Below are 12,750 nucleotides of genomic sequence, written 5' to 3'. Positions count from 1 at the left end.
CACAATCCCCCTGTACTTGTGGGTCCAGAGATCAGCCACAGAATAGCACCCACCCCAGCAGGGGAAAGGTTGCCCTGCCAGTATGCCCTGTCCCAACCCCAAACCCCCTTACCTGAGCAGAGCTATCTGCTCTGACAAACTCCCCACCAGCAGATCGGGGTAGGAATTTCCATCTACGTCCAGCCCCCCACTCAGGGAGTACCCGAAGGTCTGGATGCCAGACGGGCCCAGCTCTGCCCCGCTGATCACCTGCAGGGCAGGGGATAGAGGAGGAAAGACAGTCACCCACAGCCGCTCCAGGACCACCACCACCACCGCCCACCACCCCAGGCCAGCAGTTCAGTGGGGTTTGGGACAGGACCGTGGGAAGAGCCTGGAAAGCTCAATTGCCTTTTCCTCATCCATCTCCCGCTCCTCCGCACCCTTCTAGGATCATCCCATATCCATCATCGACCCACAGATTAGGGAGGGGAGCATTTTCTAGCCTGTTTCTGATGCTAAAGCTTCCCTGGTGGGGGAGGGACTGTGCCAGATGGACGCCCCCCTCAACCTCTCTCCCTGGCCAGGACTTGGCTCCGCCCAATGGAATTCTCCCTTTGCAAAGCGCCCCCTAGGGGGAGCAAGGGGTGCGCAACCTGCCTTTACCTGCCGGGGCTTGGCCACCAGCCCCCCTGAGCTGCTGTGGTAGATGTAGACCTTGCCAGAGCCCTCAAAGGGAGCCCCAACGGCGATATCTATGGGGAGAGGCGAAGGGTCACACAAGCTCCACCAGAGACCCCAGCTCCTCCAGCCCCACAGAAGCCATCTCCAGCCCCCTCACTAAATCCTCACCACTCATGACCCCGCCCAAACTCAGTTCACCCCAGAGCCACCCATTCCCCTAACTCCACACACTACCCCAGCCCCCCAACCTCCACACCAGCCCCAGTGCCACCCCATACCTCCACACCGCCTCCATGGATCCCCCAAACGACTCCCTGAGCCATCCCATTCCCCCAACTCCCACACCCGCCCCCCATACCCTGAGTAAACCCTACACAGCCCCCACAGCCTCCCAATCCCACCCCACACCCAGACTAAACCCCACGCACATCAGACCCCCCTGATCCCACCCCAGAGCCAACCCATACCCCCAAACCACCTCCTCAATTCCCCAAACCTCACATCACCCCGAGCCACCCCATAGCTCCCAAACCTCACATCCTGAGCTCCCCCATACCCACACAACCCCCACACACACACCAGTCCCTCAATCCCACCCCAGAGCCACCCCATATCCCAAGCATACCCCAAGCCCTCCAAGCCCTGCAACCACACCCCCACACACCCTCCCAGCTACCCCTTCCAAGAGCCACCCTTATAACTCCCTGACCCCATGGCACTGCAGTGCCCCCCGGATACCCAGTGAGCCTGAGGTCTCTCATCACAAACCCCCCAAGTGGGAGGGGCAGCCCCACGTACCCTGGAAGCCGTCCTGGTTGACGTCCCCGATGCTGGCCACAGCGAAGCCGAAGGCCGAGTTGCTGGGTCCCTTCAGAACCAGGCTGGGCCGGTTCTGGAAGCTGCCGGCCTCATTCATGTACACGTAGACAGCGCCGCCCACCTCTTGTTTCCGCTCGAAGTAGTATGGGGCCCCAATCACCAGGTCCTGCCACCTGCCGGCGGGGATAGGAAGGGCAGGGTCAGGGCCAGGGGCCAAGGATGACGACGACGACAATGGATCAGACCCGATCAGTGCTCTGGAGACCCTCCCCCAAAGCTATGGACCATGGAGATCCCCCAAAGCTATGGGCCCCCCTCAAAGCTAAGGGCTACAGACACCCCCCTCAAAGCTATGGAGATCCCCACCAGCTATGGACTACAGAGACCCATCTCAAAGCTACAGGCTTCAGAGACACCCCCTCAAAGCTATGGACCATGGAGATCCCCCAAAGCTATGGGCCCCCCTCAAAGCTATGAAGAACCCCCGCAGCTAAGGGCTACAGAGACCTCCTCAAAGCTATGGGCTATGGAGATCCCCCAAGCTATGACCTATAGAGACACCCCTCAAGCTACAGAGATCCAGGGTCTGCCTATGGAATCACAACGCCATGCAGGTCTCCATCATGCAGTGACTTCTCCCCAGGCCTTCAGAGCTCACCCATCGTTATCGAGGTCCGCCAGGGCGATGGCACTCCCGAAGTAGGAGCCCACCTGCTCCCCAGGCAGCACCAGGCTTCTCTCCAGGGTGCTGCGGGAGATGTCCGTCAGCAGGTACACGGCGCCCATGTGCTGGTAGCGGGGAGCTCCAGTGACAAGCGTCACCTGGTTCCGGTGCAGGATGGCGCTGGTGGCTTGGACCGTGTAGCCTGGAAAGTGGTGGGGACAGGTGTCAGGCCTTGGGAGCTGCAGGGCCCCTCACTTGGAGGACAAGGGGGAATCACAACCTGGTGGGATTGAGAGGATCCCAGGCAAACGCACAGCTGGGACGGACCCTAGCTAGCAGCTACAGACCACTGCATCACCCAGAGTCTGAGTCTTTGCATGGACAAAGAACTGACGCCAGCCCTGGTCCCAAACCTGAATGGACCCATGTGGGGACACGGTCGTGTGGGCCAGAGCACCAAAGCCCCCTGGAGTCTTGAACAGGCTTTAGATCAGGCTCTTCGTGCTTGTCAGAGGCACCAGACTGATCTCCGCAGCTGATGCACCAGTGCACTTGTAAGCTGCTTAGCAGCAGGGCAAGCTGCCCCCCTTGCCCTGACCCAGAGGGACCCGCCCTAGGCATGAGCTGTCTCTGGGCCAGGCAGCCCTGGGCCTCCCTCCTGAGGCTGACAGCCAAGGGGACAATTAGCAGCAGTGGGTTTGGCACTGAGGATGCTGGGAAGTGGACTGAGGCCCAGCAAGCTCATGACACGGAGGCTGCAAATGCCCTCACAAGAGAGATCGTCGCCAGCGTCCTCCCGGCCCAGGGGGAGATTTCACTGCCAGCCCCAGAGGGTCAGGGAAGCTTTAAAGGTCCTTCCCCGTTCCAGTTCCCATTTCAGCATCTGTCTGTGGGGACAGGGGCATCGGACTGAGTTTCCCTTTGGCTCTCAACCTGCTAATAGCGATGCGCGACGCACCCCGCTAGGCTGGACCTGAGCAGCATGACTCACAGACACATGGGAACTCCCTCGTAGGAACAAGGAAGAAACCAGACAGCCAGTTTACACCTGGGGAAACCGAGGCACAGAGCGGCTGTCTGACTTGCCATGGGGTCCGATAGGGAGACAGTGGCAGAGCTGCCCTTCGCTATCCCTGCCCCCTGCGTTGTTACTTGGGGAGGGCAAGGAGGGAACGTCCCTTCCAGATGCAGCGGAAGGTACCTATGTAGATGTGGCCGTTCTTATGGTCGGGGTAGGAGAAGTCGACCAGGTCCCAGCTTTCTCGCTGTAGCACGTAGTTCGTCCCTGCAGCCGAGAAGGGAAACACGGAATAGTTCAAGCCAGAGGAAGGTGGCACAGGAATCTTTCTCCATCCCCCTCCTCAGCATCAGCTGCTCTGTATACCTGTGCTGCCTCTCAGGCACAATTCCTGCCCCTTTCCCTCCCCACCAGCCCTCCGCCCCTAGAAGAGCCACTCGACACTCATGGTGTGGCCAGCTGAGCATCCCTTGGGCAGCTGCGGCCACACCAAGGGGACGTCTACACTGATAAAAACCCAGCGGCACCGAGTCTCAGTCTGGATCAGCTAGCTCAGGCTCAGGCTGCGGGAAACTACAGTGGAGACGTTTGGGCTCATGCTAGATCCTCCCCACTTGCAGGCTCTCCGAGTCCACATGTCTCCACTGCAATTTTACAGCCCTGCGGCCCAAGTCAGTTGATCCAGGCCAGCTGCAGCCGTGCCGTGGGTCTTCCATGCGGTGTAGATGTACCCAGAGAGGCAGTGTTGGTCCAGGCAGATGGGCTGAAGGAAGGGTAGTGCCGGGGGGGGGGGGGGGACCCAAAGCAGCCGGTGGCAGCACGGACCTTGCCAGTTGTAGGCACCAGGTGCCCCAAAGTAGATGGCGTTGGCGGTGAAGCCGCCGCTGGTGCCCATCTGGCACATGCCAGTCTCCTCGGTGTTAGAGTTACACATCTCGTTGTGGTAGGTCTGCCAGTCGTCAGCCAGCTCCAGCTGCAGGTCATTGCCGCGGACATAGCATTTCCCCACTATGCGATGCTGTTCTTCGTTGCCAGACATCAGGACACTGGTGTATCGGTGAGCGCAGGCCTGGGGAGCCAGGAGCAAACTGGGTGAGCGGCGAGCACGCTGTTGTCCGGGGCTCGCAGGGCACTGGGGCTTCCACATAGGGGCTGGTATCCTGGGTCAGCCCAATGGGCCAGAGCTAGCCACCTCCAGCTACACTAGTCCATATACCTAGATATTCCACCTCCTGCCAGATCAGGGGAGAGCAGCAGTCCATGTACCCTGATATCCCATTCCTGTTACTCCAGGTCTGTTTACTCCCGATATCCCTCTTCATACCACTTCAGGTGAGAGCAACAGTCTGTATACTCCTAATATCCCACCTCCTACCAGATGACAGGAGAGCAGCAGTCCATATACCTCGGTATCCCAGTCCTGCCACTCCTGGTCAGAGCAGCAGTCCATATACCCCCATGTCCCACCTCTTGCCCCTCCAGGTCAGACCAAGGTCCATCTTCCCCAGTTCCCCACCTCTTGCCCTACCAGATTGGAGCACTTGTGCATCCTCTGCTGTGTCGTACTTTGTACTGTACCAGATCAAACCAACAGCACAGCTAACCTGATACCCCACCTCCGATCAAACCAAAGCCGTGGCCCACCTATTCCAGCGCCCTGCCTCCAGATATCCGACCAAGAGTTCCTCCTGTCTCCTGCCATATCCAATCAGACTCTCTGGTCAAGGCCATCATCTCTTCAAGTGGCCAGTACCTCAGAAGAAGGCCTAAACCCTCACGGGACTCAGGAATGCTGTAACATGGGGCATGGTGGGATCCCTTCCTGATCCCCGCTGGCGATCAGCATGAGCCCTGGAGCATGGCAATCACCAGGCCCTTGGAATTAATTAATCTATTATTATTTGTATTCCCATGGTCCCAGCCACAGACCCGGTCATGCCTGGTCTGCAGCAGAACAAGAAGTGCAACGGCAGATGTTATTCTCATTCAGCCCAATGCATCCTGGGCAGAAGCAAAAGCTGCGTTACCCTTCTTCCCCTCTCTGTTGGGCAGGGAAGGGGAAGCACACGTAATCCATGTAACCCAGCATGGCCCTTTGTGCTCAAGCAGTGCCAGCTCATCCACTTCGATTCCCAGGTTCAAGCCCCGCACGCAGCCAGACGAAGGCATAGACTCATAGGCCTGGAAAGGACCTCGAGCCATCTTCTAGTCCAGTCCCCTGCACTCAAGGCAGAGCTAAGCTAAGCACTGTTACACAGAGTGAGAGATCCAGCCAGGACCAGCAGCTCTGGCAGTCTCCAGCGATCGTATTTACACGACCCTATTAGTGCGTTATCTGAGCACCTTCGGTCTATTTATTCTTAGGGCAGCACTATTAGCAAAACAGATGAGGACCTGGGAGGCTAAGTGATTTGCCCAAGGTCACACAAACAGTCTGTGGCAGAGAAGGGTCATGACCCCTGGTCTCCCAAGCCCTAACCACTGGCCAGCCTTCCTTTCCTTTCCTACCTCATGAGATTGATCCCTGGCCGTAGCCCCCTAGGAGCCAACGGGGTTGGGGGACATTCTGGGTGGAACTGTCTGCTGTTCGCTCAGCGCCCGTAGTCACAGACGTCCCCGTTCTGCCCCTCGGGGACCGGCCCTCCCAATTACAGCTGTGGAGGTGTAGTTCCTGTTACCCAAAGTGCCGCCTTGCCTTCCAGCTTATTTAATTGAGGCCTTTTGAACCAATTTTAGGATTTGCAGATGAGGGGGAAGATGGAAACTGCAGCTCCACGAGCCGCCGGGGGCAAGCAAAGGCATGGGCATGAGCAGGGGTGTTTGCATGTAAGCTGGGGTGCTCAGCGCATATACCCCCGATATCCCACTCCTACCACTCCAGGTCAGAGCAGCAGTCCACATAGCCCCTGATAGCCCACTGTTTAGAAGCAATGCCAGTGGATGCATGCGTATCGAAGGGTGCATGTACAAGGGGGAATGGGTTGGATGCTAGTGGGCATGGCATAGATGTAAATGACCATGCAAAGATTGGGGTACATGCGTACCTAGACATGCTCATGTGCATGAAGACAAGCATGGGTGGGCATTGGCTGTGTAGCTGTGAGGATGGCAGTCGCAGCAGGAAAGCCAAGGACGGAAGGACCATGAGTCTGAACACGCTGAACATCGTTAGTTCCATTTTACAGATGGGCAAACTGAGGCAAGTGATTTGACCATCGTCAAGATAAGGGCAGGAATAGAACCCAGGAGTCCTGATGCACTCCACTACAGGGGTCTGATTCCCCACCGTCATGCACCATGCCTTCCCAGTTAAAAACCTGCTGGGGAGTGAGGGCGGGGTTGGCACAGAGCCTGCAGGTGAAGCCCACGCTCCACTTTTTCTGCTCTGGGTCAGATCCCTCCCGAGGCTCAGTTACCTTCAGGGGAGCGCATGGAATTATGCCAGGGGTGAACATGGCCCCCTGTGGATACGGCACAGACATCAGCCCCCAGGGCCATGACGCCAGCCGCAAATGTGCTTTAGAAAAGGCAGATGGGTCTGAAACTAGAATCCCTGGGGAAAGGGGGGGCAGAGGTGGTGGTGGGGAGCTTCTGGCAAATGGGCTAGGGGCAGAGGGATAGGAGGACTCAGGGGGAGCCCCCACAATATTTCCATTGTGGGATCGCTAGCCTCCCCTGACCTCTGCCGGGTCTGGCCCCTCTGCCTGAGCTGCTGAGTTGGCGTTTCGAACTGGAAGCGCGAGCTCAGGAGCGGCCTGGGACCCCTGCCAGCAAAAGCATCGGAGTAAGTGATCCATAGCCCATCACCGAGGTAACTGGGCTCTGTAGGCACATATGGGGTTGATTCTCCATGGCCTTGTGCCTCAGATGCTAACTACACCGGGCAGATGTTACCACAGATCGGACTGTGAAACCCTCTGCCTGGTATAAACAACTGGGCAATGGAGAGCCAGACCCACAGATTCCCGCAGAGCCCAGTTATCCCTGTGATGGGCCATGGATCTCACAGAGACAGACCAGAGAGAACTCGGCAGAACTGCAGCAGGCAATGGTTAAGCTCTGCTTGGCTCTGCTGAATCCCCCGGGGGCTGCCTTCCCCTTTCAGTTCTGGATTGTTTCACGTTCTTTCCCACGCAGCCTCAGCCGGCGGCCACGGGCTGAGCTGCTGGCACCGAGGCTGTTGCACTGGCTTGGTTTTCTCCAGGCTGCCATTCTGGAAACCAGACCCTTGCTCGGCGGAAGCCCAGCGAAAAGGAACGACTGGGGACCATGCGCCATGAGGGGGTCTTTTTGGGGTGAAGCTGACGAGATGGCGAGGGAGGGGTGGACAGAGTGGTGCAGAGAGAGGGAAGCAGTTGCATGGTTTCAAACCCTAGAGAGAGCTACACTGCTGCAACTAAAGAGTAACTCCCTTCACCTTTAATTCAGGGGCGCTGCCCACAGAGCCTACAAATCCCAGCATGCAATGCTCCATGCAGAAGGCCCTCCAGAGCAAGTTGGAGCACTGCATGCTGGGAGTTGTAGTCTCCACAGGCTGCACCTCTATACTAAGTGTAATTGCAGCTGTGACCTGTTCCATTATATAGCTCTTCTGCAGCCCCTCCTCATCCATTCATTAATTCAACCCGTGAGGGGAAGTCGGTATCATTAGTCCCATTTTACAGATGGGCAAACTGAGGCAAGTAATTTGCCCATAGTCAAGATTGGGGCAGGAATAGAACCCAGGACTCCCCACCTCTGTGCACCATGTCTTGCTGGTTACACACCCGTGCAAAGTACCGCAAGCGAGTGACCTAGGGGCATTTCCCACCCACTTTGCATGGGTGTCAAGCCTGACACTGAGGCCAGAAGTGGAGAAACAGGCCTGGTATCCCCTGCTCTAAACACTAGGCTACGGTCCCCTCCCTCTCATTTTGTATTTGCTCTGCATTGGTGTAAAGGCTGTGCAAGGCACTTGCAATGGTGAATCATGTCCCATGTGTGATGCTCAAGCTCTTGAAAGCTCCCCCCACCAAACCCCTCAAGGCATCCCAGCAGGTCACACTCACCAGCACTCTCCCCGAGGGCTGTCTCTGGCTAGCGATGGTCACCCCCAGCCACATGTCCTCAATGATGTTCTTCCGTGGTTCACCTGGGCACACGGAGCAAAGGAGACAATGACGCAAGAGCAGTGAACACATGAGAATGTGTAGCCACCTCCCTGCTCATGTACCAGCCCTCGAATAATGCAACCAGGGCAAGGATCCCTCCAGCAAGAGACCCTCCTGGGCAGGGGTGGAGTCCTCCAGCCCTCTGCAGCATGTCATTGCCACGAGTGAGTCACCGCAGGGGCTGAACTTCATAGAGAGCATGGAACAGTGCATAGGGGAAGCCCAGGACTGGGAAAGGATGGGGCTGCCTGCCCAGGGGAGCATGCTACCATGGGGCAGGGCTGGGGGAGCACTGACAGAGCAGTGGGGTGGAGAAGGGGGCATGTATGCAGTGAGGAAGGGGTTGTTCTCTCCTCCCTTATAGCTTGGGTTTAGCTCTTAGATGGTTAACAGGACCCTCCCTGCACCGTGTGGCTCCCCCAGCAGAGAGAGAACAGAACGGGGTCAGGAGTCTGAAGACAGCAACATCCCCGGAGTGGGAGCATCACCCAAGACGGGTGGTATTTAACCCCCACCTCCCAAGCTGCTAGGCTGGCTGGGGGTGGGTTTCCCTGGGTGGGGCGCAGGGAGCTGAGAAGCGCTCGCATACTCTTCTCCTCGATGTCCACTCGCTCGCAGTCATTCATGGAGACACTCAGGGGGCAGGAGTACACGGCCCCCGTCCGCGTGGCATTCTCCGTCCCAGTCGCCACGTCCTGGGGCGCTCCGGTCAGCAGCCTGCCAAAGACAAAAGGCAGCAAAGGAGCTCAGGGGCCTGGAAATCTATTCAGCATTTAGGCTTGTGAGCCTGGTGCCCTGCACCCTCTCTGAAGTGGCCATCCCCTCACTGAGATCTCACAGTACTTTGCAAGCATTAAATTCTTTCTTGCAACCCCTCCCCACCCCACACAAACACAGAGGCAGAAAAAAGAGAATCAACTTCACTCAGCAGCAAAATGCAGCCACCTCTGGGGTGGAACGTAGCTGCTGTTGAACAGCACACAGCAATGCCGCATAACGGGCAAGAAGCTCACAAGGGGGCTCGGACCCCTGTTACTATTGTTATGGTAATACCAAAAGGCCCTATCCGAAATTGGGCGCGGCCTGTACAAACACCTAGCTAGAGATGGGCCTGGAGGGAACGCAGCTGCTCACCAACGGGAGAGCTGTTTGTCACAAGGCCGTGCTGGCAGTGGCTGCAGCAGGCAGACTGGAGCCTCTGCGTGCAGGCCCCAAAGCAATCCACACCAAAGCCCCCGTTGGCCTTTCCCCCTGCACCAGCACCGCTGGAGCTATTCCTGAATGCAGCTGGAGCTGCAAGGGGCCAACCAGCCTGCTCTGCCCCTTGACCCGACGCCCAGGATCAGCTGGGCATTCTCCTGTCAACAGCTCATCTCTGTGTCAGTCAGACCGTCTGTCACCGAGTGCTCATCCCCCGAGCCCACTGCCCCACTGTCAGTCGGACTGTCTGTCATCGAGGTCTCATCCCCCAAATCTCATTGCCAGGCAGACTGTGTGTCGCCGAGGGCTCATTCCCCGAATCCCACTGCTCCGTGTCAGTTGGACTGTCTATCAACAAGGGCTCGTCCCCCCAAATCCCATTGTGCCAGTGCCAGTCAGACGGTCTGTCACTGAGCGCTGAGATTACTATTACACTCGAGATCCGTTTACATAATTTCACTTGTTCCCTGTTTCGGCAGGAGCAGCAGCAGGAAGCTATATTGCCATGGATACATATTATTTACGTGTGCGCGCGTGGGGGGTACGGTGCTGAAGAGCCCATCTCAATATTAATTCACTGCAGCTAATGTCTCCCTTCCCGCCGGCTGTGTGCCTGACAACACTTCAGCTGGTCCCTAGTCGCCTCACCGACATGTCTTCATGCAGGACGGGGAGCTATGCCCCAAAACACCAACCTTCCTCGTGCAATCCTCCTCCTCCAGGAACAGATCAGGGCAAGTGGTTCTGAGCAGCTCCTCTAGGGGAGGCAGCTGGGTGTCACCAGTACAAAATTATCTGCCCCCCACCACTCAATGTCTCCCCATAAAGAGACTGCAGGTGATTTAGAGGGACAAGGCATCAGGGCGGGAAGAAGCCAAGATTTGGTCCCATTTTGGATTCCCAGGCTGGGATGTGGGGCTGTGTGCATGGGGGCACTGGGCTGTTGCGGAAGGGTTTGGGGTGGGGCTTTGGCCATAGGGAGATGGAGGGAGGGGGCGTTGGGTGGGGCAGCTGTGTGGTCCAGGATAGGCCCACCCCAACAGGAAGGGGCGTGCTGGCAGCACAGGGCCAGGCACGACATTGTCCGTCTGGCAAAACACAGTACCCTCACACTGGGCTAGGTGGAGTGGGGCCGCCCCTGCCATACCATGCCCCTGGCCGGCCTCTCACTCCAGGGACCGACCCCCCCACACCATGTCCATTGCCCCCATGGGGGCCCACAAATACATTTAGCACTGAGCCCACAAAAGGTTAATCTGGCCGTTTAGGGCAGGTGAGACTGCACTGCCGGGAAATTTACAGATCCCTCAATATTCATCCACTTCAGCTGCGACTTTCTTTCCATTCTTCCGCAGAAGTAGGCTCCTTCTACAGCTCGGTTCTCCAGAGGTTCCAGCAACGTTCCACCACCTTGGAGGAAGGTGGGAAGACCACACAGCCTGGCCCGGAAGCTGGATGGAGATCAAAAGGCTATGCAAAGAATCCCAGGGTGGCTTGGCTTCTGCAGAATCTCACTCTGGGTTTGCAAGCCCAAAACCAAGTGGGGATTAGATCCGACTTCCATCTTCTCTGGTCCAGCCAAGACCAGGGGAATTTCTCTCTCTCTCTGTCCCACTAACTCCATATCAGTAGTATGGGAGCATTTCCCAAATCCAGATGGATCTATCCTCACAGCCCCCTCTGTAAGGTAGGTAAATATTACTAGACCCACGCAGATATGGGGAAACTGAGGCACAGAGCGATTAAGTGACTTGCCTTCGGTCTCCCCGGAAGTCTGTGGCAGAATCTGGAGTAGAACCCATGTCTGCTGTATAAACGGGGACAGACTTCTCTTCTGATCGCAAACTCCAGTTGACAGGGAATAAAGATTGTGGGAACACAGCAGTGCCCCCTGCCCTGGCCATAGCAGAGAAGGGGTCTCCAGCCAGCAACGTTTGGGAGTCGAGCTGCCATTTTGTTTAAATGTGTGCTCTGTGCCCATCACTGCAGCATTTGGGCACGTAACAGCCGTTAGGATCAAACAGCAAGAGGAGCCCTCAAGAAGCCCAACAAGCCACTACCTTGACACTTCGGTGGTAGAGACCCGTTCACACATGGCCTGGTCAACCCACAACCAGTAAACCAAGAACAACTCCCTGGACCATGGTGGTGAGTATTGTACGGCTATAAGGAAGCGGCCCACAGGCCTTGCCCGTCGCCCGCCTGTCACAGCACACTCATATACTCCAACCCCATCGCATGGATGGCAGCCTGGGGGTGGAGGGAAAGTAGTTAGTAAAATTCTACCTGTCCATCTAAGGTATTTAGATGGGTCCCGGTGCCACAGCATCTGCACCTCATCATTGTCTCATCATGTACCCTCATGACACCCCAGGGAGGCCAGGCACCGCTGTTACTGTTTTACAGGTGACAACTGCGGCCCGGGGAGGCTAACAGAAGTTAGAAGCTGAAATGCCTTCGAGGATCTGGGCCCCAAGTCTGTGATGGAGCAGGAATGTGGGTCTCCCAAGTCCTAGGCAAGGGCCCTGACCTTCCTCTCCGTTCAGTTCTATTTGCACACGTGCTGGCGACGTATGGCCTTTAATATCCTAGATACGTGTGTAGGTGTCTTTCAGTTACACCCTGGCTCTGCACCACTGGTGCTGCCCCGTGTAGATCTGTCTCTCCTTACCCCCACAGCTGCGATTTCACCAGCATCTACCCTGCGAGCTGTACCTCACACAAGCCTGAGCCAAATGTGAGACAGATAGAGAAAGAGCTGCTGGTGGGGGAGAGGAACACAAGAGAGGAAAGGGGCTGGGAGCCAAGGGGGCTGGGAGATATTGGGACACAGCTGAGAAGGGTCTCAGACCCACCCTGCTGGAGGAACAGGAAAGAAGCCAGAGAAATTAAGTGACTTGTCCACGGTCCCACAGGGAGGCTGCGGCAGAGTCTGGATTAGACCCCCACATCTGCAGGATAAATTTAAACCTTCCCAGAGCGCTGGGACTGCGAGGGTGGAAAGCAGCCAGGCCAAGTTGGACTCTGCACTGAAGCAGCAGGGGGTGCAGCCGAGCTCTGAGTCAGAGCCGGTAGCCTGTGATGGAAGAGGTGAGATCTTCCCCTGCTCACCCACCTGCCGATCCCTTTCCTGCGCGAGTCCCGGCCCGTCCATTGTGCGTACGGGGCCGCGAACTCGCCGGAAGGCACAGGCAGATAGCAGCGGCCTGCTTATCGAGTGACTCAGGTGCCCACGG

At 57.2% G+C, this 12,750-nt stretch overlaps 1 protein-coding gene across 2 annotated transcripts in view; it reads right to left on the bottom strand.

Annotated features, from left to right (window-relative positions):
* Positions 1 to 12,750, bottom strand: part of ITGA3 (integrin subunit alpha 3) — a 42,874-nt gene that overhangs the window by 14,663 nt on the left and 15,461 nt on the right. For both annotated transcript variants that reach the window (XM_032791505.2, XM_032791504.2), the window contains 8 exons: positions 8,904 to 9,031; positions 8,213 to 8,295; positions 3,990 to 4,233; positions 3,348 to 3,431; positions 2,141 to 2,348; positions 1,462 to 1,655; positions 646 to 734; positions 113 to 249 (listed from right to left, as the gene is read on the bottom strand). In XM_032791505.2, coding sequence (XP_032647396.1) covers positions 113 to 249; positions 646 to 734; positions 1,462 to 1,655; positions 2,141 to 2,348; positions 3,348 to 3,431; positions 3,990 to 4,233; positions 8,213 to 8,295; positions 8,904 to 9,031 — 1,167 coding nt within the window. The remainder of the gene's footprint in view (positions 1 to 112; positions 250 to 645; positions 735 to 1,461; positions 1,656 to 2,140; positions 2,349 to 3,347; positions 3,432 to 3,989; positions 4,234 to 8,212; positions 8,296 to 8,903; positions 9,032 to 12,750) is intronic.

This window comes from Chelonoidis abingdonii, chromosome 21 (assembly GCF_003597395.2).
Source record: "Chelonoidis abingdonii isolate Lonesome George chromosome 21, CheloAbing_2.0, whole genome shotgun sequence".
NCBI lineage: Eukaryota > Metazoa > Chordata > Testudines > Testudinidae > Chelonoidis > Chelonoidis abingdonii.
Note: the sequence above shows the minus strand (reverse complement) of the source record. Positions and strands in the feature narration are given on the sequence as shown.